General features: G+C 50.4%; 1 protein-coding gene across 4 annotated transcripts in view; it reads left to right on the forward strand.

Annotated features, from left to right (window-relative positions):
* VPS13B (vacuolar protein sorting 13 homolog B) overlaps positions 1–27445 on the forward strand; it is a 667453-nt gene that overhangs the window by 622305 nt on the left and 17703 nt on the right. For all 4 annotated transcript variants that reach the window (XM_056124953.1, XM_056124949.1, XM_056124951.1 and 1 more), the window contains exons 44-53: positions 7196–7462; positions 8085–8168; positions 8348–8523; positions 9527–9700; positions 10242–10443; positions 11981–12169; positions 15092–15238; positions 17524–17807; positions 19576–19703; positions 19900–20084. In XM_056124953.1, the coding sequence (XP_055980928.1) occupies positions 7196–7462; positions 8085–8168; positions 8348–8523; positions 9527–9700; positions 10242–10443; positions 11981–12169; positions 15092–15238; positions 17524–17807; positions 19576–19703; positions 19900–20084 (1836 nt within the window). The remainder of the gene's footprint in view (positions 1–7195; positions 7463–8084; positions 8169–8347; positions 8524–9526; positions 9701–10241; positions 10444–11980; positions 12170–15091; positions 15239–17523; positions 17808–19575; positions 19704–19899; positions 20085–27445) is intronic.

A 27445-nucleotide genomic window follows, 5' to 3' on the forward strand; every position in this document is an offset into this window, starting at 1 on the left:
TCAGCACACATCTCCCATCCTGAGCAAGCCCTTCAAGCATCACTTACTTGGTTGTCCCTTCTCTATCTCAGTTGCCTTTTTCCCCAGCATGTGAGGCTGGCTTCCAAAACATGGAGCAACCTCCTGGCCCTTATCTCTACTATCCTTGGGTGTTAGTCTCCCATTCTGTTACTTTGAATCCATAAGGTACATTGAAGAAATGGTCAGCAAAACCCTCCACCACATTGAAGCTAAAGGTATCTTCAAAGATAAAACACCACTGACCAAGCAAGTGGAAACAGAGATAAACAAATGGGACAATCCTAACTTATTTCTAACTGATTTCTTCCACTCAGCGGTTCCCTTCCTCTTCTCCTGATGGCTGCAGACCCTCCAGGCAGTCTGTTCCGGCCCAGGGACACGGGCCCTGTTGGTGAACCTTCAGATAATTTCCAAAGTGTTGCCAATTAAATCCTTCAGTAATCATCTTTCTCTGTGTGTATGTGGCCAAAGGCCTGTATGTCTTTAAAAGGATTAGCCATAAAATTCAATTATCAGAGCTGGAGAGATAGTACATCAGGGTACGGTATTTGCCTTGCACAAGGCAGACCCAGGTATGAGCCCTGGCATCCCATACGGCTCCCCAACCCCTGTGAGGAGTGATCCCTGAGCACAGAGCCAGAAGGAAGCCCTGAGCACCACCAGGTGTGACCCCAAAACCATAAAAATAATTTTTTTTAATCCATAAGATCTGAGTGATTTTTTTTTGGTGTTTGACACATAATCTACGATTAAGATTAAGACTTCAGATCTTCAGAATTTCTTGTAATCAGATAAATCTGTGCTTCATAGTGAGCCGCCTTCAAGATCTAACAGAGTGGGGTGAGACGTGGGGGACAGAAGCAGTGGGAAGAATGAAAGGAGGGCTGGGGAGAGAGTGCGGCGGGCAGGGCACTTGCCTTGCATGCAGCCAGCCCGGTTAGTCCCTGGAACTCATACTGTCCCCTGAGCCAGGAGTCAGCCCTGAGCACTGCTGTGTGACCAGAAGCAAACACAACGTGCCAATGAAAGTGTCTCCTACGAGACCCACGTGGCATCAGGTCAGAATAGCCTCAGATTAACTGCTGCGTGTATCGAAGCTGTGAAGGACCTTTCTGGTCAGTGGTTTTGGGTATGAAGGGGTGATGGGAGAAATTTGGGTTTGGGGGCTATACCAGATGGTGTTGGGGGGTCACTCTTAGCAGTGCTCTGGGCACCAGGAAGCACACAGGGACCAAGCAGCTCCTCTCATGTCTCTTCATTCTCTCCTCCTTCCTTCTTTCCTTCCTCCTTCCTCCTTCCTTCTTTCCTTCCTCCTTCCTTCCTTTTCTTCCTTCCTTCTTCCTCCTTCATACCTTCCTTCCTCCTTCCTTCCTTTTCTTCCTCCTTCGTACCTTCCTTCCTCCTTCCTTCCTCCTTTCTCCTTTCCTTCCTTCCTCCTTCCCCCTTCCTTCCTCCTTTCCTTCCTTCCTTTCTCCCTCCCTCCTTTCCTTCCATTTGATTATCTATACTCTGCCTTTCTTAGACCTCATTCCCCAAACTGAATGGAAATTGGCCACTTACAAATTTCTCAAGAACTTTGTGCATCGTCCAGCTCTCAAGCCCTCATCGTCCTGTCTCTGCGGAGAGCATCACCCCTAACCAACCAAACTTAACCCGTACATTTGTCTGCACACATGCATGTGTGTACCCATGCAAGTATCTTCATGCAGATACTTCTAATCATGGTTCTAGTATCATTTTCCAGTACATCTGGAACGCTGGCAGAGTGCTGTGATATCACTGTTCTCCTTGGCCCCGCACTAGCAACAGTTCTGAACCTGCTAAGGAAAATCGTATGTGGAAATCTTCAATGCGCATCTCTGTTGCTTTGGGAATAGAGAAGAACAGTGCGAAGCCTGGAAATGTGTCTTAAAGAGAAAGCGTACATTTAAAGAAAAAAACAAGTAGCTGTCTCCAACTGATAAATCAATCTCGAAATTCGAACCATAATTTTGAAACGAAGGCAATGGACATGTTGCCACTCTGAACCAAAGCAGGCCTGCGTCTGAGCCTCCTGGGCCTGCGGGCAGCATGAGAGCCCCACTGGGCACAGGCCATGTGGGATTCCTCTCTTCCCAACCACTTTAAGGCTTTTTCCCTCCCTCCCTCCCTGCCTTCCTCCCTCTCTTCCCCCCTTCCTTCCTTCCTTCCTTCCTTCCTTCCTTCCTTCCTTCCTTCCTTCCTTCCTTCCCCTCTCCCTCCTTTCCCCTTCCTCCCTTCCTTCTTCCTTCTTTCCCTCCTTCCTTCTTTCTCTCCTTCCTTCTTTCCTTTTCTCTTTATCAAATTCAAAAGCCCTCTTGAATACACGTTTCAGTTGAAAATGAAACTAGAAAAACTCACCAAGAGGATCTTTGTCTTTAAACAAGTCCCAGATGGCTTCAGAGATTCCATGGTTTCTGAGAAAGACAACAGAATTTTCTCCTGACTCTCCTGGAACCCAGAAGCTCTGAGACCAGAGCAGAGGCTTGCATCCAGTCCTGTTGGCAGGCCGAGCACTTGCAGTGGAAGGGCAGAGGTAACTGCTGCCTTAGATGCCCGTTCCCGTCAGGAGATGCATCGGCCTCATGCACCTCCGGAGCCCTTGCTTGCCTGCTCGCTCTGGACTCAGGACTCAGAACTGTTTTGGGGTTTTTTTTTTTCTTTTTTGGGCCACACCTGGTGATGCACAGAGGTTACTCCTGGTTCTGCACTCAAGAATCACCCCTGGCGGTGCTCAGGGGACCATATAGGATGCTGGGAATTGAACCCGGGTTGGCCACGTGCAAGGCAAATGCCCTACCCGCTGTGCTGTTGCTCCAGCCCCAGGACCGTTGTTTTTTAAGTGTATTATTTTGCAGCCCTTGTTTTTTTTTTCCCCCTTTTTATAAATTTATTTGGAGCTGGAATTACCACGGCTGCTGGCACCAGACTTGCCCTCCAGTGGATCCTCATTAAAGGATTTAAAGTGGACTCATTCCAATTACAGGGCCTCGAAAGAGTCCTGTATTGTTATTTTTCGTCACTACCTCCCCGGGTCGGGAGTGGGTAATTTGCGCGCCTGCTGCCTTCCTTGGATGTGGCAGCCGTTTCTCAGGCCCCCTCTCCGGAATCGAACCCTGATTCCCCGTCACCCGTGGTCACCCGTGCTGGGCTGGAGCGATAGCACAGCGGGTAGGGCGTTTGCCTTGCATGCAGCCAACATGGCTGACCCGAGTTCGATTCCTCCGCCCCTCTCAGAGAGCCCAGCAAGCTACCGAGAGTATCTCGCCCACACGGCAAAGCCTGGCAAGCTCCCCGTGACGTATTCCATATGCCAAACACAGTAACAAGTCTCACAATGTTACTGGGCCCGCTCGAGCAAATCGATGAACAACGGGAGGACCGTGACCGTGATAAATTTATTTACTGAATCATCATGAGAGCAGTTACAAAGCTTTCAAGTTTAAGTCTCGGTCATACAATGATGAAACACCCCTCCCTTTACCAGTGCCCATTTTCCACCACCAAAAACCCCAGTATACCCCCCATCCCTCACCCTCCCCCTACCTGTGGGGCAGATGATTTCCACATTACTCTCTCTCTATTTTGATTACATTCAATATTTCTATACCAGACCCACTATTATTATTTGGGATTTTACCCCAACACACAGATCTGCTGAAAAGGCAACAGTAGACAATTTGTTTTCCATTGCTGATTATGAGTAACATGATGTCACTGTGGCCGCGTGATTTTGGAATTCTGAAATTTTAATAATTAAATCTGGAGGGATTTCTGCCAAAACCTACTTGGTTCCGAGATTTTCTCCTGAGTCTCTGGGATCATGGCTGCTAAGCAACTTCGTCAGAAGCCAGAGAGGCCATTCATGGGCAGTGACCTGGGGTCTCATTGGGGAGGGGAGGAAAGGGCCAGCTCCATGCCCATCCTTTGAGGCCCCATGTGTCTCGTCACTGTGGGCCCAGACCTGACTGTCCAATGGCCTCTGGAGGATAGTGCCCACTGAGCAACCAAGAGGGAACAGGTGGAGGGACAGCACCCTTTCCTCCCTGGGGTGGCCCAGCGCCAGTTACCTACTGCGAGGACCGGATGCATTCCTGCCAAAAACTGCTGGTTTCCAAGATTTGTGTTTAAGTCTCCTTCAGCCAATGGTCATTAAGCACCCTGATCAGGAACCAGAGAGGCCTTGCCTCTGATGATATGGCTGAGCCGGAGGTGGTTGGTGGGTGTGTCTCGCACATACCTAACTTTTGACCGTTTACTTTCTTGGTAAACTTGGCCCCAAGTTGTTGGGGTCTGACCAAAGGCACAGCATCAATGTTGGGGTATCTAGAAGTCTGAAAGCACCATCAAGCTGCTGATGCACTCCCCTCACAGGTATAGATTGACCTGCAGGCAGCACCATACCCCAGGCAGCCCTAGTTTTAGACCTTTAAGATGGCCAAAGTGTCTAGGGGAAATAGAGCAGTGAAACTTGGCCTGGGTTTTATAGGTATAAAATTCTCTTCCACATAAAATTCAAAAAAGTAGATAGAAAATAGGTTGAATAGCTAAAGTTTGCTATTCAAATAATGTAAATTGAAACCATAATGCCATTTAGTGTTTAGATTGTCTAACAGGTTCCTTGGGGGAAATGATAGTTGATTCACAAATGGTTAGACTAATAGTTATATTTTTATGTATGTATATTAAAGGTTATATTTGTCTAAGTGAGTTGGTTTGCTGTGACAATCACAAGCATTTTTAATAACAGTGGAAATGTGTCCATTAGAATGCTGTCAACTTGAAGTCACAGAATAGGTCTTTAGATCTTTAAATTGAGTTAAGGGACCAAGTACTGGCATTAACCCTATTTCATGTTCATCATCTCACTTAAGAAGGAAGAGATATTCTGATTCTGTTTGGGTTAATTAAACAACTACTCAGTGCTGTGTCTGCCTCTCTGTCACCCTCTCAGATTTGCCATTTTGGTCTTCTGAGGGCTGGGCCTGTCACATAGATATAGCATCAGCTTTCTCTAATTCCCTAAATCAAATATAGCGTTTCCCAGACCCTCGTTCTAGGCTTCTTGTTCATCCGGATGACCAAAGTCGAGTTCCTTCCTCACCCATAAGCTGACCATTGGCTGAAGGAGACTGGGACTCCCAGGACTGGCTGGTAGTTGCCAGTTACCATAAGTTTTGTGGGGCCAAGGGAGGCGCCACCGTCCCTGACCTCTTAACCTCTTTCTGTTTTGTCAGTTTGGGGAAAGATGCAAGGAATCAAGCCAGGTCGGACCTTGTACCCTGTGCATCTTCTGCTCTCCCGCTGAGCTGTGTTTGGGTCTCTTCTGCTCCTCTGATCCCTAAGCCAAATGGGGCTCCTTAGCTGCAATAGCAGACCACCTCGTTGGAGCAGAGCCGCTACCGTCTGCTGCATTCATGCTATTAATAGTGGGCACCTCTCATTCTCTTTATATTGTCTACTTTTTCTTAATTAGTATCAATTTTATGAGAGGTGGACTACTAGGGTGATTATCAACCCAGAGGTTGGCCAGATATCTGTGTACCCCATGGCCCATTTGAGTTCACACAAAAAATTTAGCATGACTATACCTACAAGTTATATATGCATGTATGTAAAACTGGCTATTGTATAACCTGGGAAGACGTAAGAAATAGAAAATCCAGTATGTGAAAATTTTAATTCTTTTGATAATGGTTAATATTCATCTGCAAAAAGGTTTCTTTTCTAACAGTATTTACTGCATAAAAATTAATTGTTCCTTTTCTTTTAAGTGCCTGCTATGGCCTGTAGACAGTAATGGGTTTAATGGATAATCCCACCTGTCTTTATAAATATTCATGCTTCTATAATATTGAAAAGCCAGAATAAAATACAACATAATGAAACGTTTAACACCTCTTTTAAAAGTTTTTGGGCCAGGGAGACAGGGAAAGGGGCTAGAACACATGCTTTGCGTATAGGGGCCCCAGGTGAGACCCTGGCCACACAGGTCCCCCAAGCACCATCAAGAGTATCCCACCCGACCTCCCACTCCCCCAAGAAAGTTGTTTGCGTGAGTCTATGTAACGTGGAGACATAACTGAACCCTTGGGAATCAGCTCAGTTGATCCCAGCAACCTACTCCACTCTCGCCTTCAGTCCCGTCTGCTTGGGCCTGTTTCTGACACTGCTGGCCACCGTGGGCCACCCCCACTGGCTCAGTTTCCTCTGTGCCTCTCCGGTCTCCTGACCCATCACCACACTCTGCCAGCCCCGACTTCCCCTCTGCTTGTCACCTGCAGTCTGCTTCTCGGTTGCTAACTCCATGACTCCTTTTGTTGTTCCTGTCGTTGTTGTTGTATGTTGTTCTATTTCATTCTGGAGCCCCATATACAAGACAATACAAGCATGTATGTTAAAACCAAACAAATGTGTGCTACTTTTAATACGCAAGTGGGCTCGAGTATAAGAGGTCGCACGCTCCAGGAAATTCTGTGTCTCTCTGTTTCAGGAGCTTTAGTTTAGAGTCTCTGGATCTTGGCTGTTGATGAGATTACATGGTCTGGGGGGCAGTTTGTAAGTGTGACTGCCAAGCTACTGGGAAACTGGGGAGCTGGGGGGAGGAAACCGTGACTCCTTCTTTCCCCAGAAGCCAGCTTCTGTCTGGCTGTGCACATCTTCAGGGCACACCTGCAGGCATCTTGCTCTTTCCTCCATTCTGTCCTTCACCCTGTATGTGGCGCTGCCAGGTGTCTCTCCTTTGGACTCTGCATACTCAAAAAGGCAGAGCAAACTCTGCACCTTCAAATCTTCTTTTGCTTTTTTCTCAGCCTGATTTTTCTTCTTATGCTCGCTCACGAAGCCTCTCAGACCTGTTTTCCTTCCCATTAAAATCAACATGGTTGGATCCGGAGCTGTGACACACAGGAAGGGCACTTGCTTTGCACAGTCAACCCAGCTTTGATTCCGGCACCCCATATAGTCCCCCAAGCCCACCAGGAGTGATCCCTTAGTGCTGAATCAGGAGTAAGCCCTGAGCACCACCTGGTGTAGACCCACAAGATAAACACAAATTAATTAATCCAATAAACACGGTTTACTCTGCCCGTCCCGTTTACAGAGTGTGAACTGACCCAGTCTGATCTCGGGGCCTGCTGGGTTATTTGTCTTTCAGATCATCATCTGTGGGCGACAGGTCATCTGCAGTTACCTGTCTCAGTGCATCGAGTTAAAGGTCGTCCAGCATTACATCGGTCCGGATGGGCAGGCCGTGGTCCGGGAGCACTTTGACTGCCTGGCGGCCCGCGAGAAGCTGCCGTCGTACATCCTGGAGAACAGTGAACTCACGGAGCTGTGCGTGAAGGCTCAGGGCGACGAGGACTGGTCTCGAGACGTGTGTCTGGACTCCAAGACCCCCGAGGAGAGCAGCGCTGTCATCCAGGTGGGACAGCAGCCCCGAAGCTGCTTCAACTCTGAAACTGCCTTCCCTTGGTCGCCTCAATCCCGTAGCCGCCACACAGGCCAGGAAGAGGCAATGGGAACTAATACAAAGGGCTTTGAGCCACGCTGCTTAGACCATTTCCTCATGCATTTGGATCAATCCCCATAGTTCCTCCGGCCAAGGCTCAAGCCTCCCACCCGGGGCAAGTCGCTACTTGAAAAAGATTCTGATGCTCTGACCTCAGGGGAGGAGTGAGTGCCTTCCAGAAGATTCTTTGGGGTGTCCTGCTCCCTTTATTAATCTCTTCTTTCTTTCATCCGACCTCTCATCGCTCTTCTACCCCCAGAGGATAGCGTCACCCTCTCAGTCTGTACCCTCCTCTCTGCAAACAGACCCCTTCCCCTGTGTCCCTGTTCCATTGCCTCTGCCTTCACTCCTTACCTTAATAAAGTCTGCTTTTGTTTAACTTTCTTTCTTTCTTCCTTTTTTTTTTTAATGGTTTTTCTTTCCCCTAGAACTTGCCATTTCATCTACCTCCCGGGTCCCTAGTCCCGGCCTGCTACTAGTCCTGGCCGTTAGTGCTGGGTCTGGCATTTAGCAGGGTTTTCTGTCTTGTGGGCAGGTACCATCTTCCGACAGCTCCATTATTTACGTCTGGTGCACAGTTTTGACGCTGGAGCCCAACACGCCGGTGGAGCAGCGAATGGTGAGTGCACCCCGGCCGGAAAAATTCGGGTTGTGACTCTGACCCTTCCTGTTCAGGGAGAAACGAAGGTCATGGTGACCCAGGCAGGAGATTTATGGCCCATTTGTTTCAGCATCAGGCAGCTGGGAAACTGCAACAAAGCAGCTTCCTTAAGTTATCCCGTCGTCTTATTTTCATAGATTGTGTTCAGCCCACTTTTTATCATGAGGAGTCATCTTCCAGACCCCATTATCATACATTTGGAGAAAAGGAGTCTGGGGTTGAGTGAAACACAAATTATTCCCGGAAAGGGGCAGGAGAAACCGCTGCAAAACATCGAACCCGACCTTATCCACCACCTGACGTTTCAAGCAAGGTACCTGCTTTGCTCCTTCAGGAAGTCTGGCTGGGGGGGAGGGGGGGCGGGGGCGGAGGAGGGAGACACAGTACTCAGTTCTTTGTGTTATTCCACAACTTGGGAGAAAGGGTGTCTCTGTGGTGTTCTGTAAATTGCGGTGCCTTCTCTTCAGCGGTTTGGGATGAAGCACATGATGCGAAAGAGATGAGTGAGATGAGGGGGGCCGGAGAGAGAGCTTCCAACCCACCACCTCATACCCTGGAGCACCCCCAAGGAGAACCTCCAAGCCCTGAGCCAGGAGTCACCCCTTTGATGTCACCCAAAATCAAAAACTGAAAGAGACAGAGGGAAAGGGATCCGAAAACGTGGCTCCTCTTCTGATGGTGGCAGCAGAGATTGGAGGCCTCCCTCCCGCTGGCGTGGGCAGCGGGTCCGGTCCCTGTGCTGGTTCCTCCCCACACCCTCACACTGTTCCAGGAAGCCAGGCTGGCCCCACTGCATGCAGTCAGCTGTGGGCACTTGGTCTTGGATTTGGGGACTTTTGCTTTTACTTTATGTGTACACTACGGTTTACAGAGTTGCTCATACTAGAGTTGTTACAGCTATTCGGGGCTCCAACATCAATCCCGCCACCATTGTTACCTTCTTTCCACCATTCTCCGCAGATTTCTACCCATCCCCGCAACCTGCACCCTCAGCAGGCACAAAATAATTTATTTTGTATTGCTTGTTACAACAGAAAGACAAATGGAATTATCACAAAGTAAAAGAAAATGTGTGATAATTGTCACCATGGGGTGACTCAAGTCATTATGTGAGGGTTTACCAAGTTGCCTTGGCCTGGCTGAGCCTCTGCATGATTGTTGTTGCTTATGAAGCCTAGTGGGCCTCTGTGCTACTTTCCTGTCTAATTTGCTGGGCTCCTCCTGGGCTGTCAGTATCGCGGGTTTTGGAGGCATCGCCATTTTTGATTTGTCATTTTTCCCTGTGTGACTTGCGTTTTTTTTTTTCCGTTCCCCAGAGAAGAGGATGATGCTTCCGACTGTGCTGTCCCCATATCCACAGCCCTCATTAAGCAGATTGCCACCAAGAGTCACCCGGGAGGCCTAGTTCCCCATCAGATCCTCGATGAATTCTACGGAGCAGGAAAGTCCTCTCAGCCCAGGTGGCCGTATAATAAAAAGGATGCGGACAGGTAATGTTCTCTGGCATTCTGCTTCTCCCAGCAGGCCCAGTATGGAGAAAATTGATCCTCTGCAAAAATATTAGAGATCCTTAAAGGAGGTTTTAAAAGATATTTGTGTGTCACCTGCGACTTCTGGCCTATATTGGGTTCCAGTGTTTTTCCAAAGTGGTGACACTGTCGCCCTGGGGTGTGTGTGGGTGGGATGGGGCAGGGTCCCAGGGGTGTAGTACAATGAGGGAGTGGGGCAGTGTTAGTTTCTGGTGCAATTGAGGAGCACTTTCTGTTTGTTCTCATCAAGTAAGTAGGTCTCCAGGGCAGATGCTGAGTGGTGTTTTCTTTAATGCTGGAGAGGCAGCAGCAGGTGGGAACCTCTGGTCCAGAGCTCAGTGGCACACACATTGGCTTCCCCTGGGTGCATGTTCAGCAGGGGGAGCTCTGGGGTGAAGAGGCCTCACCTGAGGTGTCACGTGTCTGGAATCCTGGCGCGTATTGGGGGAAGACGGGAGTCCTCACATCCCACTGAGTCTCTTGGATGCGGTGTTTGGACCAGGAATGAGCAGCTGAGCCAGTGGGACAGCCCGATGCGAGTGAAGCTGTCCGTCTGGAAGCCGTACGTTAAGACCCTGCTGATAGAACTGCTCCCCTGGGCCCTGCTGATCAACCGGTCCAAATGGGACCTCTGGCTGTTTGAAGGGGAGAAGATCGTTCTCCAGGTTCCTGCTGGCAAAATTATTATCCCTCCGAATTTTCAGGTACTGTAGCTTTTCTTAATAGGTAGGAATTCTTTCCCTTCTACCACACTGAGCTTTTATTCTGGGGTGTTTGTGTTCCTAACGGATTGATTAATCAGTTGTGGAGGACCACCCTCTCAGGTGCCTACTAAGGAGCAGGATGTGTTCTTTGATGTGCAGAGACGGTTCTGACATCCTTCTTCTGCCAGAAGTTTTAGGACATGAGTTACATTGGGTAACTTGTTTGCTTTCTCATTTCCACTGGGGAGTGGATATTTGACAAGCGTCGCATTTATCTGTAGCACTGTAGCACCGTCCTCCCGTTCATCGATTTGCTCCATGCGGGCACCAGTAATGTCTCACAACTAATTGTGAGACTTGTTACTGTTTTTTTCTCATATCGAATACATCATGGGTAGCTTGCTAGGCTTTGCCGTGTGGGCGAGATACTCTTGGTAGCTTGCCGGGTTCTCCGAGAGGGGCGGAGAATTGAACCCAGATCAGCCGCATGCTAAGCTAATGCCCTACCTGCTGTGCTATCGCTCCAACTTCTTGGTCTCCCTATTAGAAACAAAGGCTGACGGGGCTAGAGAGATAGTCCAGGGGGCTGAGCACATGCTTTGTGTGCAGAATGCTTGGGTTCCATCCCCAGCACTCCATGATCCCCCCCTGTAGTGTCACGGAGAGACCCCAAGCGTAGAGCTGGCAGGAACCTTGAGCACTCCAGTGCAGTCCTCCCCAAAAAGTTATCGATAAGAACAGGACTACGTTCCATGCAAGCGCACCCCCTAGATAACTTTTGTGGTTTTATAGAAATTGTCTGATATCTGCAGGGTGGGTAAGAAGTGTGGATTTCAGAGCAACACTCCGTGTCCAGCCCCTGTTCTTTTTCTTAAGACTTGGATGCCCAGAATCATGTATTTCTGTCCAGTTATTCATCACAACAACTTGGAATTATTACCAAGAAAACCAAACCTCACAGGAAGATCATTTTTACTCTGTCACTACACAGTTTTCTCAACGAGACTAGCCTGTTTCAAGAAGGTACATCAGTTCAGAAGAAAATAGGCTACAAGGAACTGCTAAGAAAAATGTTTTCCTGGCAGTTTCCTGGGGAACAGTTGAAAGTCCTTTTTTTCTGAGCGCCAGTTCAGTAAACATCTTTTTTCAATTGCATTCTCCCCCCCTTTTTTTTAATAATCAGATGATGTTACCTTATGAAATTGGAATGCTGACCTGCACGAACCTATTATTCTCTTGTCACTTGAAATGAAACCTTCCATTTTTAGGCTTTTGGCATTTACAGTGTTTTTTTTTTTTTCAGTTCCTCCCATCCCACCCACACCCCATAACTTGGAATTTCATTACAAATCAAAGAAAATATTGGGAACCCAAATGATATGTATGTTGCCATTATCAAAAAAAGAAAGAAAGAAACCTTAAAGGAATTGGGTTGCCTAAGTAAGCCTATTATATAATAAAACAAAATTCCTGAGAATTGAGGTAAAAATATCAAAGTTTCGAAAATGACTTTATAATTGTGGCATTCTTTTTCCAGGAAGCTTTTCAAATTGGCATCTACTGGGCAAATACGAACACCGTGCACAAGTCCGTTGCAATTAAAGTGGTCCACAACCTGACATCGCCCAAGTGGAAAGACGGTGGGAACGGGGAGGTGGTGACGCTGGATGAGGAGGGCTGCGTGGACACCGAGATCCGACTTGGGGCATTTCCAGGACACCAGAAGGTAGGCACAGAGTCTGCGTCCTCCCTCCAGCCTGCCGAACAGTCACTTTTTTCTCTCTTCATCCTGTTTTGGTCTGATTCTTCCCAAGCCATTTATAAAGGCTGGATTTCTTAGACATTTTTTTTCTTTCTTTCCCATTCGCCAGTGATGAAAGCTATGTTACATCACGTGCCCGATGAGCCTCTCTCTCTTTCAGAACATTTAACTGCCCCTTGATTTATCATCTGGGGTTGAGATAGGAGAGCAGGGGCTTGGGCTGATTCCGAAACATCTAGTTTCACCCATCTTCCTTCAGGGCGGAAACTGGGTGGCTAACGTGGGAGGCCCGCGGCAGGAAGAGGCTCCAGCAGCAAAGTTTCCATTTCTGGAAAGAGAAACCTAGCATAATGACAGGGAGGGGTGCACATGCCCCAGAGAATCCACGCTAGAAACGGGAAGGTGTCAAACAGAGACCTGCCCTGTCTTTAAAGATACGACTACAAACACAAGTCTTGGGGACCAGAGTGATAGCACAGTGGGGAGGGCATTTTCCTTGCATGTCACTGACCTGGGTTTGATCCCTGGCACCCCATATGGTCTCCCACAACCCTCTAGGAATAACTGATCCCTGAGTGCAGAGCCAGGAGTAAGCCCTGCGCACAGCCGGGCAGGGCCCTCCGCCCCCACATAAATTGTCAACCAGTTCCTGAACAAAATGCAGATAGGTTGCATTTGTAGCTTCATCTTCCCTGCAGTACCTGAAAAGGATCTCAGTGGAGTCATGTGGGAATAGCAGGCCTTGAACTAACTATGCTTAAAGGGACAATGATACAGTGCTCTCAAGCTCTGCTCAATAATACGCGCACGATAATAACTGTCCCAAATTCCACCCAAAAAGGAGCAGGATGTGCGACCTTCTTCAGCGAGAAGTTAGGCTCTGAGCAGGTATCTTTGAAGAAGCTGTTGAATAAAGCTAGGCCCATGTGGTGACTTTCAAACAATAAATTTCTCCAGTACAAAGGAGCTGGGCCTTCTTCAGGATTCCAGGCTGGTATCCGTTTCCTCCAAGCTGTCTGGGCAGCACATGTTTGCTCACCAACACGCTGTAACACGGGTATACATGGCAAAGAGCTGTAAGCGTGCATCACCTCTTGTTGAATAGCTGTAAGCTGAGAACTACCATCCAGACCAGGAAGGAGGAGCGTTACGGCATCCTCCTTCAAACACCCCAGCCCCATAGATTGTTGTATCTTACTATGCTTTAGTTGTGATTCATACTTGTCCCCCAAGAGCCCCACCAACTCCTAGAAAGTACTGGGGATTTATAAAAGCCTGCTGATACCTATCCATTTATAAATTAAGATATTTTAGAATGTAATAATAGACCAGCATATATTCCTTTATCCCTAAGAGTAGTGAAGCCAGCTGTCATGGCGTCTTTGGAAAACGCCACTAGAGACTGATGAGAAAATCCAGAGGAGAATTACTCAGACAGCATCTCAGGGTCATCCTTCAAATAATTGTGGCCAGGGATGTAGCTCAGTGATTAGGCTCCTGCTTTTCATGTATGAGACCCTGGGTTCAGTACTCAGCACAACACACACACAGGCACACACACAAAGTACTGACCTGGGTCCCTGACAGGCACTTAGGGAACTACTCACCTGTTGTCACCAGGGGGCATTCTCTTTTAACAAATCCTGCCTCCCTGTGCCTCCGAGGCTCCTCACACATGATAAAGTGAGGGTGAGGGTGAGGTGAGGGTGAGGTACAGTGAAGTAAGGGTAAAGTGAGATAAGCTCAGATGAGGTTGAAGTGAGGTGAGGTGAGGTAAGATAATGTGAGGGTAAGGTGAGGTGAGATGAGGTAATATGAGGGTGAAGTGAGATAAGGTGAGGTGAGGGTGAGGTGAGGTGAGGGTAAGGTGAGGGTGAGGTGAGGTGACTGAGGTGAGGTGAGGGTAAGGTGAGGGTGAGGGGAGGTGAGGGTGAGGCGAGGCGAGGTGAGGTGAGGGTGAGGTGAGGTGAGGTGAGGTGAGGGTAAAGTGAAGTGAGGTGAGGTGAGGGTAAGGTGGGGGTGAGGGTGAGGGGAGGTGAGGGTAAGGCGAAGTGAGGTGAGCCAAGGGTGAAGTGAGGTGAGGTGAGAGTGAACTGAGGTGAGGTAGAGTGAGGTGAGGTAGGTAAGTGGCATCTCCCAGTCATGGATAGCACCAAACCACACACTCCCCCACCAACTCCAGTGTCATCCTAACCACTGTCCCCTTGGGCCATTTGCTAGGCCTCTTTATGTTGCATTGTCCTAAATTGGGGGTGTCCCTACATGGGTGCCAGGAGAATCCTAATAAACATGTATGTGGCCACCATCCCTGGGAATGTTCTAGCACTCACTGGCCCAGATGGGGCCTTCGGTGAGATGGCCACTTCGACAGAAGGGAGGGCACAGGTGAAATCCTTCAGGTTGACAGAAACCAGCAGCTTCTGTTCACGTCCAGAGCATTGGGAGCTGCTCCTTTGTGAGGAAATGGCCTGATACGTGAAATCCAGCCCTGGTCCCTCCACAGTGACAGCACAAGTCCATGCTTTGCTAAGCTGACACTTGGGCGGCTGCAGAGAGGTAGCCCAGGATGTAAGGCACTTGCCCTGCCTGAGACCGGTGACCATGACCCCGGCATACATCTGGTTCCCCACCAGCACCACTGGAGCCACTCCTGAGAACAGAGCCAGGAATTGTCCCTGCGCACCTCTAGGTGTGGCTCAAAACACCCCAAAGAAAAAGAGATCGGAAAGTAGTGTGGTGGGGGCGAGGCTGGGTGCCTTCTGGGGCTGGAGCACCCTTGGGATTGAGGCGTAGCTCAGTTCCGTACCCTGGACGTCCCAAGGGGCAGCCTGGCCTTTCCCACTGACCACACGGCTGGTTCAGGACTCTCTCTGCACTGTCTTGCAGCTATGCCAGTTCTGCGTTTCCTCCATGGTGCAGCAGGGCATCCAGATCCTCCAGATCGAGGACAAGACCACGCTCATCAACAACACGCCCTACCAGCTCTTCTACAAGCCACAGCTCGCCGTCTCCCGGCCTCACGCTGGACAGGAGGTAAGCAGCTCGGAGCGTGACACAGGGACAGACCTCGGTCTTTCTGCCCTCCTGGAGCCCACACCCAGGACAGAGCTGACACGGAATCTAAATCGAGAAGCTCATTTTCTCTCGCTTTAATTAGAGCCACGCTTGTCATGGTTCGTGTGTCCAGGGTCATTAATGAGCAGAAATCCGGGGCGGGGGAGGGGGGGCAGGATCCTGACGCTCTGCAGGATCAGAGCAGCCAGCGCCCAGCTGCAAAGGCTGCACAGCCAGCACGATTGCTCCCCAAGCCCCAGCCCCCCAAGTGGGCCCAAGCCTGGCTCCCAGCCCCGGGGGAACAACATCTGCCTGGCAGGCGCTGCTGCCCACTCACACCCACCAGACAGGCAGTGTGAGCGTGGCACCATCTCCCATGGCGGAAGGGGTAGAGCTCAGGTCCAAGAAGAATTTTTAGACTTGGCTCTTGATTCAATTAAAATGAACAGTTACATCTTGAGAGGGCTTTAGAAGGGCTTAAACGCGGAATGTGCTGCGGTCGTGTGGTCTGGAGCAAAGGGCTGGGCACAGGCTCTGCAGGCAGGAGCTTCGGGCTCGGCTCTCGGGACTGCTTCTCCTGCACCCCATCCTGCGAGCAGCCAGGCACAGCCCACGGGTTCCAGAATAAACACCCAGAATCTGCGAAGCGGTGTGCTGTTATTTCACACTGTGAAATGGTTCTGTCAGAAGGATGCTCTTTCCTGCCATTGTTTGCACTTACTGTTTTCTCTGTCAACTCCAAAAAAAAAATCACTAGAGCCAATTGGGTGACAGTCTGACAAGCTTATAGTGCCTTGTCATGTTTACCAAAGTGTCAGCACAGGTTAACTCCCAAGTTACAAAAGCATAGCATCAACTGTCTTCCTGTGTCTATACAAAAAGAACATTGCTCTGAATTAACTATGCAAAGGACATAAGGAGAAGAGAAAAGCAATATTTACAAGTTTATTTACAAACTTACAAATTTTACAAATCAGCGTGTGATTAGGAGATAAAGGTAGTTGACCAGATGGGGAAGCAGAGCACAAAGAAAGAGGTTACAGATAAACACAGAGGGATGGGAGTGCCTCGAGAGCACTGTGATGGGAGTAACCCTATAAACCTAAGCTCCCTGTGGCAAGGCAGAAAGGAAAAACCAGTGTTATTCTACACAGGAGGATTTCATCAAGATTCCCTTCAGCATTAATGGCCTGAGTAAAAGAGATTCAGGAGGAGCACTTCAAGGGGCCTAGTGCCCGGAACACAGGCTTCGCATGTGAAAGGCCCAAGTTCAGTCCCCAGCACTGCCTGTTCCCTGAGCAAGCTGAGAACAGTCCCCAAACAGCACCCGGTATTAACTCCCCCCCCAACAAAAAATAAACATAAAACTGAAAAATGAGTAGATGGCCGAGTTCCTGCTGAGAAACGGAGGCCAGTGGGTGTGGGTGGGGGACGCAGGGGTGTCCCCACTCCCGCCCGCCTTCCCAGCAGCCCACGCCCCTCCCAGGATACCCACTGTCTGCACCGGCTTTCCCCCATGGGCAGCGGGTGTAGCTTCGCCTCCTTACAGGCCTTTGGTGGGAGCCCAGTAGGACTGGGCAAGCCGACAGGCCGGCCAGTCCACCAGTGACCACAGCCTGATGATCTTCAGCTTCCAGAGGGAGAGAGGAGCCCCATGCTGCCCCGTGCTCCCGCGCTGCGAGGAGTGCTCTCATTCACCCTGGTGCAGGGAAACCCTGAATTCTCTGGGAGTGTGTGGGAGACCCCAGGAGCCACCCCCTAGAGGAGTTCCCGAAAATGAGCCCAGTGGGTCCTTTAGGAATCTCGGTCGCAGCGACTCTCACACAGGAGTGTCCAGCAGAGGCTCTGCGCCGCCCCCCACCCCCCGTCGAGCCAGTGTGTGTTCTGGTGTCCGCGCTCCACTTCCCCAGCCTGTGTCTCTGCAGCTCTGTTGCCCCAAAGTGCCCTGGCACCACAGCCCTGCCCGGGAAGGTCCTTCCCATCCCCCCTCCTCCCCCGATTTTGTTCACACTCCTGGGGGCACTGGGGCCTGCTGAGGACTTGGCTGCCTCCCCTTATCACGTTCCCAGGCACCTCGGAGGCGCCCGCAGCTCTGTCCCCTCCTCCTGGTCTCCTCTGGGGTCCTTCCAGGATCAGGAGCCCTCGTGGCTGCCAGGGCCATCTCCAGAGAGGCTGATGCTCCCAGTCTCTCCGACGGAGCCCGGGAGCCAGCACGGTGTGCGGGCGGTAACCGTGGCCCTCTGCCTTGTCTTCTCTGCCCACAGTACTTCCACATCCCGGACAGCACGACCTTCAGCCTCAGCCCCCAGGAAGAGCAGCCGGCGGGCGGCTACAGCTCCCTCCCTTGCTGGGACCTCATGCCCGATGTCAGCCCATCCGCCTGGGATGCGCCGCAGCTGCAGAAGCAGATCCTGCTGGCCTTCTCACCGGGCACGGGCAGCGACAGGGCCGCCTGCTGGAGCCTGCCCGCCCCTGTCCGCCAGGACTTCCCCAGGCAGAGCGTGGCCGTGCCCTTGCGGAGCAGCGTGGATGACGGACTCTGCACCCGGTATGTCGCAGCCTCTGCCTGAGCTGTCCAGGGGCCGTTGGGGGACAGGGGGGACCCAAAGGCGGCCCCCCACCGCATATGGAAAACTTAACGGCTTCAGAAGGCAGCTGGTGACATGTTATGGCCACAAACGGATGGTTCTGGGCTGAGGTGATGAGGTTTCCCCCTTTCTGGCTTAAACCAGGACATGGTAGCATTCGTGCAGGCCCCAGCCGCAGTGCCCAACAAATAGTATCTTCTGTTAAAGCTTTCTTTAGACCCTTTCTCAGGCCAAAGAGTTGAAAAGTAAGGCTTAAGATGAGAGTCCAGCGAGGAAACCTTTTTCTTTTCCCATGCTTTACTTCTCCTTCAAAACATGATTTTTCTCCCAAATCCCAAAGACATTCGGAGAGATGAGTCAGGTGGCACAGGCCACGGGAGAGCCAGTGGCCATGAGTTGCTGCACTCCTGCAGGAACGGCCACAGAGCCGAGCCGTCACTGGAGCACGCGTGGCCGCTTCCCTGGCCTTGCATTCCGTGGCTTGCTGGCGCCTGCCCTTCGTAGCCATCAGGAAGAACCTGTGGTGTAATTACAGAATACACAGCAAAGCGGAGTGCGACCTTATTCTCACAGTTAGGAACTGACAGGCTTTATTAGAGATTTCAGCCATCCTAACTTTTTGATATCTACGGAAAGTTTTTATAGGAAAGATTTTAAAGGCAGCTTCTCTGAAAAGATAGAACCCGCACAGCAGAGCCTGGCAAGATACCCGTGGAGTATTCAATATGCCAAAAACAGTAACAAGTCTCACAATGGAGACATTACTTGTGCCCACTCGAGCAAATCGAACAACAGGAGGACAGTGCTACAGTGCTACAGGCAACTCAGGACTGAGTTCGGCACATATCTGACTTCTTGGGTCAGTCTGAACAGTCCTAGTAATTTAAATTTCAGCGAAGACTCTTTTGTTCCCCTGCCCCAGTATGAAATGATGTTTGCTAGCCTCTACTCCTTTATTGCTCATTTTCTCTCTCCAAACCGTTGTAGCAAAAGCAGCTAGTACTCACCAGAGAGTTTTTCTTTTTTTTTCTTTCTTGTTTTATCTATTATTTTTTTTCTGGGGCTTTTTCTTTGGGCCACATCTGGCTGTGCTCAGGGATTACTCCTGACTCTGTGCTTAGGGATCACTCCTGGAGATGCTCAGGGGACCCGTATGGGGTTCTGGGGACCCAACCCAGGTTGGCCATGTGTGAGGCCACCTTCCTTACTGTACTCCTGACACCTTTGGCTCTGTGCCAGTGGCCACAGTTGACATCCTCTGAGGAGGAACCATCTGTGGAGATTGTTCATACCATGCCAGCCCACCTGTGCCCCAGAAAAAGAGCAAGCCCTGGAGTTCTCTGAGACCCTTCAAGAGCATGGGCGCCCCTGGGTGCATCTCCCAGACACAGAGGGAGATGCTGGGTGGCATCTGTGATCCTCGCTGTGATCCTCGGCCCAGGAGCTTAGACGGGTTTTGTTTGAAATGATGTTTCACGCTTGTAAAATAACAGACTGTGAATGTCCATCATATTGCTGCCTGAGGGTCAGGGATATCCTGGAACCTTTCACCTCACATGGTGGTCAGCAGACGGGGCTTCCTTCCTGCGGATGACCTGAAGGCCGAGTTATAAGGGGGGACGGTGCCCGAGGCTTGGCGAACACCCCAGCTCCCGTGCAGACTCACCGGGAGACGCAGCAGCCTCTGATTTTCTGACCCATCCGTGTGGTTTGTTTGCCTCTGCCCAGAGCCATAGTGCTGACCTACCAGGAGCACCTTGGGGTGACCTACTTAACCCTCTCAGAAGACCCCAGCCCACAGATCATCATCCACAACAGATGCCCGGTGCCGATACTGGTGAAGGAAAACATCAAAGGTAATTGCTGGGGGTTGGTCGTAAACTAGCCAAAACCCAGGTCCCCTCTGGGGGTTTGGGGCGAGGGAAGTTTCAGGGAGAGCCACGCACGCGACCCTTGGGGGACTTTCCCTGCCACCTCAGCTCTCCAAGCCCTGACGCCCTGTCCACAGCCCTGAGGATGCAGATGTCTCATTATCATGTTTATTCATTGCAGATGTTCCCAAGTTTGAGGTCTATTGCAGACAAGTTCCCCCTGAGTGCTCTGTTCACCACGAGCTGTACCATCAGCTTGCCAGCTACCCCGACTGCAGGACCAGAGACGTGCTCCCCAGCCTCTTCCTGAGCGCCACCGGCACCGAGTGGAGCGACGCCCTGGACACCAACAGTCAGGGCACACAGGTGAGCTGGCCTGGGGGGTGTCCAAGGACCTTTCTCCACGTTCCCACCCCCCCTCCCCTCCCTCCTGCCCCGTCCCTCCCTCCCGCCCCTTCCCTCCCACTTGTCCTCTCCTCCCGCATACCCCCTGCCCCTTTCCTCCCACATACCCCCATTCCCCCCTCCAACCTGTCCCTCCCCCACGCATACCCATCTGTGCCTCCTGCACTCCCCTCCCACCTGTGCCCACCTGCACCTCTCCTGCCACATGCACCCTCCAGTACCTTCCGTTCTCAGTTCCCCGACAACCAGGCCGCCCCAGCATGTGGCAGAGAGGCCACTTGGGTAGAGCAGGTCCAGCCTGGTCTGATCCCACTCAGAAAGAAAAAGGATTGTTCCAGAAGCCTCTTACCCAGAAGGCGGTTTGGCTGCTTTGATTTCCCGACGTCATGTCAGCCAGCCTGAGGGTGGTTCCCTTCAGATCTCCCAAATTAGAAAGAAAAGTGAGTGGTTGCCACAAGGGAACATTGAGGGGAATATGTGGCCCAAGGGGGGAGGCTTCTCGCTGACTTTTTGGTGACTTGAAACCTAGTATGTTAGAGTGCAGTGTGACTAAAGATTAAAGAGGTAAAAGTATTAACTAGGACTGATTTTTTAAAAAATATTTTCAGTGTTATTTATTTGCTTATTTTATAATATGCACCTTTACTCTAGTAATAAAGTACAGTTTTTTTTCTTAAATTTTTATTAGTGAAACACCATGAGGTACAGTTGTAGACTTACAAATTTTTGTGCTTGGGTTTCAGTTATACAATGATCGGATACCCATGCCTCCACCAGTGCCCATCTTCCACCACCAGTGATCCCAGTATCCCTCCCACCCCCCTTCCCCCATCCCCCATCCCACCCTACCACTGTGGCAGGGCACTCCCTTTTGTTATCTCTTTCCTTTTGAGTGCTGTGGTTTGCGAAAGAGATACTGAGTGGCAATCTTGTTCAGACTCTAGTCTACTCTCATCACGCATTTCCCATCCTGAGAGGAACCTCCCAACACCCTTTATTTGGTGCTCTGTTCTCTGTCTGAGCTGCCTTTTCCCCTAGCGTGTGCGGTTGTCCTCAAAGCCATGGAGTAATCCGCCTGGTACTTATCTTGGCTATTCTTGGGTGTTAGTCTCCTATTTTGTTACTTTATGTTACCCAGATGAATGCACTCTTTCTATGTCTATCCCTCTCTTTCTGACTCATTTCGCTTAGCATGATACTTTCCATGTAGTACCACTTGTATGTAAATTTCATGACTTCATCTTTTCTAACAGCTACATAGTGTTCCATTGTGTAGATGTACCAAAGCTTCTTTAACCAGTCGTCTGTTCTTGGGCACAATAAAGTACAGTTTTAAAAACCCTGCAAAGGAGAGAAATGACACGAGAGAGGGCAGGGCCCTTGCGTTGTATATGACTGACCTGAGTTCCATCCCTGGCACCCATATGGTCCTTTGGAGCCCACCAGGAGTCATCCCTGAGTGCAGAGCCAGGAGTGAGCCCTGAGCACCACTAGGCATAGCCCGAAGTCTGCCCCTCCAATAAATATATAAATAAATAAAGCCTTGGAGGTCAGAGAGGGGACACTGTTCATGGAGGGCCTGAATGACACTGGGCCAGGTGGAAGGTATGTGTGAGGCGGGGCGGGGTGGGCAGGGAGACCTGGCAGGACCCACATACCCAGGGAGAGTGTTCGCATCTCTAGACACTCCAGGCTGTCGAGTGGATTACATGAAGCTGTTTCTGAGCCATAGAAATCACTAAGGAGAAAGAGGAATTTGCATCCCCAAAAGTAGATTCACATGTGCCCTGGGAGGGCACATTCTCTGTGGAGGTCCGGCTGTCCTCTGCTCTTTCACTCTCAGCTGACTGTTGTCTTGAAAGTTGTGGAGACCTGTCAGAGGCCATTTTTGGGGGTTGCTTTTCTGAAGACCCATCTCGCAGCTTCCATTCCTCCTTTCTTTATTGGGAAATCTTTATCAAGGCCTTGTGGGGCCCAAACCGTGACCCTAAATAAGATAGATGATCCTGACCTCCAAGGTCTCTCCCTCGAGTCCAGTGCAATGAGAGTGGAGACAGAACCTTGGTGGAGGCAAATATTCTAGGATGTCCAGAATGTGACTTTCAGGCTGCTTCCCCTCCTGGGAGAACAGAGACTTCAAAAGAAATCTGCCAGCGGCTTAGAACTTAGACGTCAGGTGGACTCCTGGTGCTGCTGCCACGGGCCTGGCTGGCATCTCCCTGTACCAGGCTCCGCCACTGTCCTCCTAGGCCTGGCCACAGACCCCCAAAGTGCTCCAAGAGGTGCACTCCTGGCCCCCTTGTCCAGGAGTCGCCCCCTGAGATAACAGCTCTCACCGGCCCTGGCACCTTCAGACAGGACTCTCCTTTTTTATTTTTTATTTTTTATTTTTGTAATTTTAATTTAGGAGTATTGCTGTTTATTCGGCCATTGATTAGTCTGCTTGAATTGGGCATGATCACCTTATTTTTTTTCCCTTTTTATAAATTTATTTATTGAATCACCATGAGAGCAGTTACAAAGCTTTCAAGTTTAAGTCTCGGTCATACAATGATGAAACACCCATCCTTTCACCGGTGCCCATTTTCCACCACCAAAAACCCCAGTATACCCCCCATTGCACACCCTGCCCCTACCTGTGGGCAGATGACTTCCACATTACTCTTTCTCTACTTTGATCACATTCAATATTTCAACACCAGACCTACCATTATTATTTGGGATTTTTGCCCCAACACTCAGATCTACCAAAAAGGCAACCATAGACAACTTATTTTCTATTGCTGATTATGAATAACATATGATTTCACGTGGCCACAGTAGTGGCCGCACGATTTTGGAATTCTGAAATTTTAATAATTAAATCTGGAGGGATTTCTGCCCAAACCTGCTGGGTTTCAGGATTTGTTCCTGCGTCTCCAGGATCATGGCCATTAAACAGCTTGATCAGGAGCAAGAGAGGCTGTTCATGGGCGGCGACTCGGGGTCTCGTTGTGGCAGGGAGGAAAAGGCCGGCTCCATCCCCATCCCGTGAGGCCCTGTGTGTCTCGCCACTGCAGGCCCAAACCTGACTGTCCAACGGCCTCTGGAGGATGGTGGCCACCAAGCCGCCAGGGGGCAGGCCAAGGCACGAAACCTATTCCAACCTGAGGTGGCCCAGGACCGGTAACCTACTGCAGGGACCAGACGTATTTCTGCCAAAAGCCACGAGATTTGTTTCTGAGTCTCTGAGATCATGGCCGTTAAGCAGCTTGATCAGGAGCCAGAGCGGCCATTCATGGGCGGTGACTCAAGGTCTTGTTGGGGCGGGGAGGAAAGGGCCGGCTCTACTCCCATCCCATGAGGCCCAGCATGTCTCGTCACTGCCGGACCAAACCTGACTGCCCAGTGGCCTCGGGCAGTCAGGATGGCCAAGTGGTCTAAGACGCTGCATTCAGACAGGCCTCTCCTTGGGCCAGGCTGCTGCTGACCCCTGCAGGGTTTCCCCTTTCTCCCAGCTGCCCTCCCCAGCTCCCCTCGACCCCTTTCACCCATGACACGGCTGCATTTGCAGCTTCATCCTCCCTGACTGTTCTCTCCAGGCCAGGCGTTTCTGGCCCCTCACATCATCCCTTTAGTAATTCGCGATCTCCAACCCCAGCCCCAAAGTTTGTCTCCTTTGGAAAGCTGGCAGCCGGGACTGCACAGCAGCGGCCAGATGTGGGCTGCCCCGTGATTCCCTCCCCAGGCTTCCCATTCATGAGAGGAGATTGAGTTCGCTCCTATTAATGAGTTCAGACTGTCTCTTATTACTGGGCTTGTGGTCAACCACATCCCCCAGGTCGGTATCACACGACTCCTCTACATTTGACTTTTCGAACCCCATGACAGGACTTTACATTTATCCCCAATAAATTAAATCTTGTTGCTATTGGCCTAGACCAACTTGTTGAAATCACTTCTTTAAGGGGTGGGGAAAGAGTGGTGAGGGTGCTTTGAAGCTTTCATCCAACATATTAAGTATCCCTGGTAGCTTTATGTCATCTACAGATGTGGTCAGCATGCATGCCCCATGTCCGTCCAAGTCATTAAGGAACATGCTGAACAAGGCCCCTCGAAGGGCCCCGTGTTAGTGAATCAGTAGACATGTCCTTAAGGCATGGGATCACTCAGCCACAAACACAGCAGGCCTCACTGCCATCCAGCCCCATGGCCTTAAGTAAGAACATCCGCCTGAAAGCACACTTCAGATTATCCTGTACAAGAGATTTCTTGCCTTGCTTTCAAGAGTATTGAGGGGACTGTTTGGGACATACCATGATGAGGCAGGACTTGCATTTAACGTGTGGTATGGGTCAGAGGTAGCAACGCTGAGCATGCATGGGTTAAGACAATGTACTCCTGTTCAGGAGTACCTGCCACTCTACAATGGAAGGTTGGTATGCAGAGGCAGTTGATCTGAGGGAGCGTTGCCCCCAGCAGAACATGTGAACAGGTACTTTGGCTTCACACTAACCTAACTCACCTGTCCCCATTTCTGCACGTCTGCTAAACACCCTTTCTAGAATCTTCACACTTGCATTACTCCTGGATTACTCCTTGCATTACACTTGCATTACTAAGGAATTACTCGTGGTGGTGCTCAGGGGACCCTGTGGGATGCTGGGGATTGAACCCAGGTCAGCTGCATGCAGGGTGGACAGCCTCTCTGCTGTACTTTCACCAGCCCCGTGGATGATGCTATGTCCATCGGGACATACTAAACTCATCTGCCCCTCCATCTTACCCCCGCCATCTCACAGAGCAGGGGTGCAGGATTGCCCTCCAGAATGGACAAGGAAGAGTGGGGGGCAGACAGTAGCCAGTCATTCACAGCAGCTGGGAAGCTTGTCTGGGTCACACCATGGGCAGGGCTTGGTCTTTGAGCTGTTCTACTGGTAGAATCATCCCTCTTCTTCCTCCGGTCTCCCCTTCTGCCCCCAGCAGGCTCCTTCTTGGCCGCGCATGGAGCTGACATGGAATTTCAGATAACCGCAGTTTCTTCATTCCAGGTTCCCGTGTCTGTAATACCCACAGGCATCTTACCAGTTGAATTCCCAAGGATTCAGCCTGCCAGCAGCAGTGACCCGGGCCCCTCTGGGTGTTATTTCTAATCCCTCTCACCTTCTTACCTCTGCAAATCTCAGAGCGCTTCTGTGGGACTGTTATGCTCATCGACTTCTTTCTGAGTCATTTCAACAGTAAGCTGTCACCTCCACCAAGCCCTGAGGCCGAATGTTGCCTCAAAGACAGCTTTATTTCTTGCTGTTTGGGGGTTTTTAGCATAGATCCGGTGTTTCGAGGTCCCGAATTTCTGGATTCTTTCCTTTTTATTTGCATACTGGCCAGCACTTCCCTGAGCTCATCTCCTCCTGTGCCAGCCCCAGCCAAAGCAGCCAACACACACTCTGAGTGTTTTGTTTTCAAGCCTTCTCATCTGGGGTGACAAATGTGTGAGGGTTGTGATTTACTTCTCACATCACCTCAGAAAACATTTCTTCTAGATGCCGTGCCATTTCGTGGAGATGCGCATTTGTGCAGTCTTCAACACCAGCACCTGCTGTGGGCCCATGAAGCCAAGGACAGAAATCCAGTTTTTTTATTCCCCCACTTTATTTTAAGACTGTGGTTTATAAAGTTTTTCTTGGTGATTAGTTACAGGCATTCAGTATTCCAGCCCCAACCTCACCACCACTGTCACCTTCCCTCCACCATGGTCTTCATTTTCCCAACCACCCCCAAGCCCACCCCCATAGCCGGCCCATGATAATTAATTTCATATTGCTTGTTACCATTAAATGGACCACAGAATGATCAAAAAATATTCCTGTAGAAGAAAATGGTTGTATCTCACCAGGGAGACATTAAGTCTTTGTCTGGGGGTCTTACTAAGTTGCTGTTACAAGTGAAGACTTTCGTAGTCATGTTTTTGTTAGTTAAGAATGGTTGGCTTTTGCATTACATCAGCTCCAACCCAGTGTGCTACTACTGGGATGTCAGTATTGTAGCATTTAGACATATTGCTCCAGAAAATCCAGAATATTTAACTGGGCAGTCAACTGGGCAGTTAAATATTTAATTGAATCTTCCGAAAGAAGGGGGGTTTGGGGGGTGGTCGCCCACCCCAACTTCAAGAAGGTCTGGAGTTTTTAGACCCATGTACCTGGAGTTTTCGGTGTATTAGGTTTTCTGTGGCACTGAGTCCTGAGGTGGTGGGGTCCTGTCAGAGGCATGGTGGCAGCTTTAGGGTGTAGGAGCAGCTGCTGGGGCATTGTTTGGGTGGGAGCTGGCCTGCCCCCCTCTAAGATCGCTCTTGAGGTCTCAGCTGCAGTGGGTGTCTGAGAAATTTTTTGCAGCTAGTTGATCTCTTTCAGAATATAAGAAATCCAGTTCATGCTGGAACCTGGTTACGGTCCCCAACATCTGTCCTGCTGGCTGTGCCCCTGCTAATCGCAGTGTCCTTGCTCAGGTGCTGTGCCCACCACTGGTCACTCAGGAGCCTCTGCCCGATCACCAGACTGATGGAAGTGCCATCAACAGATTTCCTCTGTTCTGAATAGCAAATCACCCCCAAACCTGAAGGCACAAAACAGCAGGGACATACCAGCTCTCTGCCTTCTGGGGGTTTTGCTGAGGAGACTTCTGTACTCGTTGGTGAACCTGGGTTTGCTCTTGTTTTGGCCCAGTTGGGGGAGATGGGACGTTGAGGTGAGCCAGAAATGTGAGTGTCTCTGCCTCATGCACTGATGGAGGCAGGGCCTCGGCATAATGGTGAGCAGACAGACCCGGCCAGCAGCCTTGTGGTCACTGCTGTCCCTTGAGTGAAGAAGGAACAGCCAGCCTCCCTGCATACAGGTTGAATATGGGATGCTCAAAGTCTTGGACCAACTAGAACAGGAGAAGGTCTAGAATATTCTAGGCTTGGCAGGCCAGTTTCATCTATCATTCCCAGCTTCTCAACTCTGCACTTAGAGCCAATGGGAAAACAAGCGTGCATCTCCCTGTGCCGGCAACTGTCTGGTACAGTTCTGACTCATATTATCAGGCGTGGGGCCCAGAGCTGGCCCACCACACACCTGGATCATTCAGCATCTGCATCGGTCGAAGGCCGCCTCTTCCCTGCTGTGATTCCAAAGGAACATGTCCAATCTGCTGTAAGCTCAGCGACCAAAAGTTGTCACGCGGCCCCACTTAACGGCAGTGTGGGGTGTCAGGAGTAGGATACTGCTGTGTGCTGGGTAAGGGACACAGGCTCAACTGGCAGGTTCCAGAAAGTTCCACCATAGGAGCTACATGGAGAAGGT

This window comes from Sorex fumeus, unplaced genomic scaffold, assembly GCF_029834395.1.
Source record: "Sorex fumeus unplaced genomic scaffold, SorFum_2.1 ptg000053l, whole genome shotgun sequence".
Lineage (NCBI taxonomy): Eukaryota > Metazoa > Chordata > Mammalia > Eulipotyphla > Soricidae > Sorex > Sorex fumeus.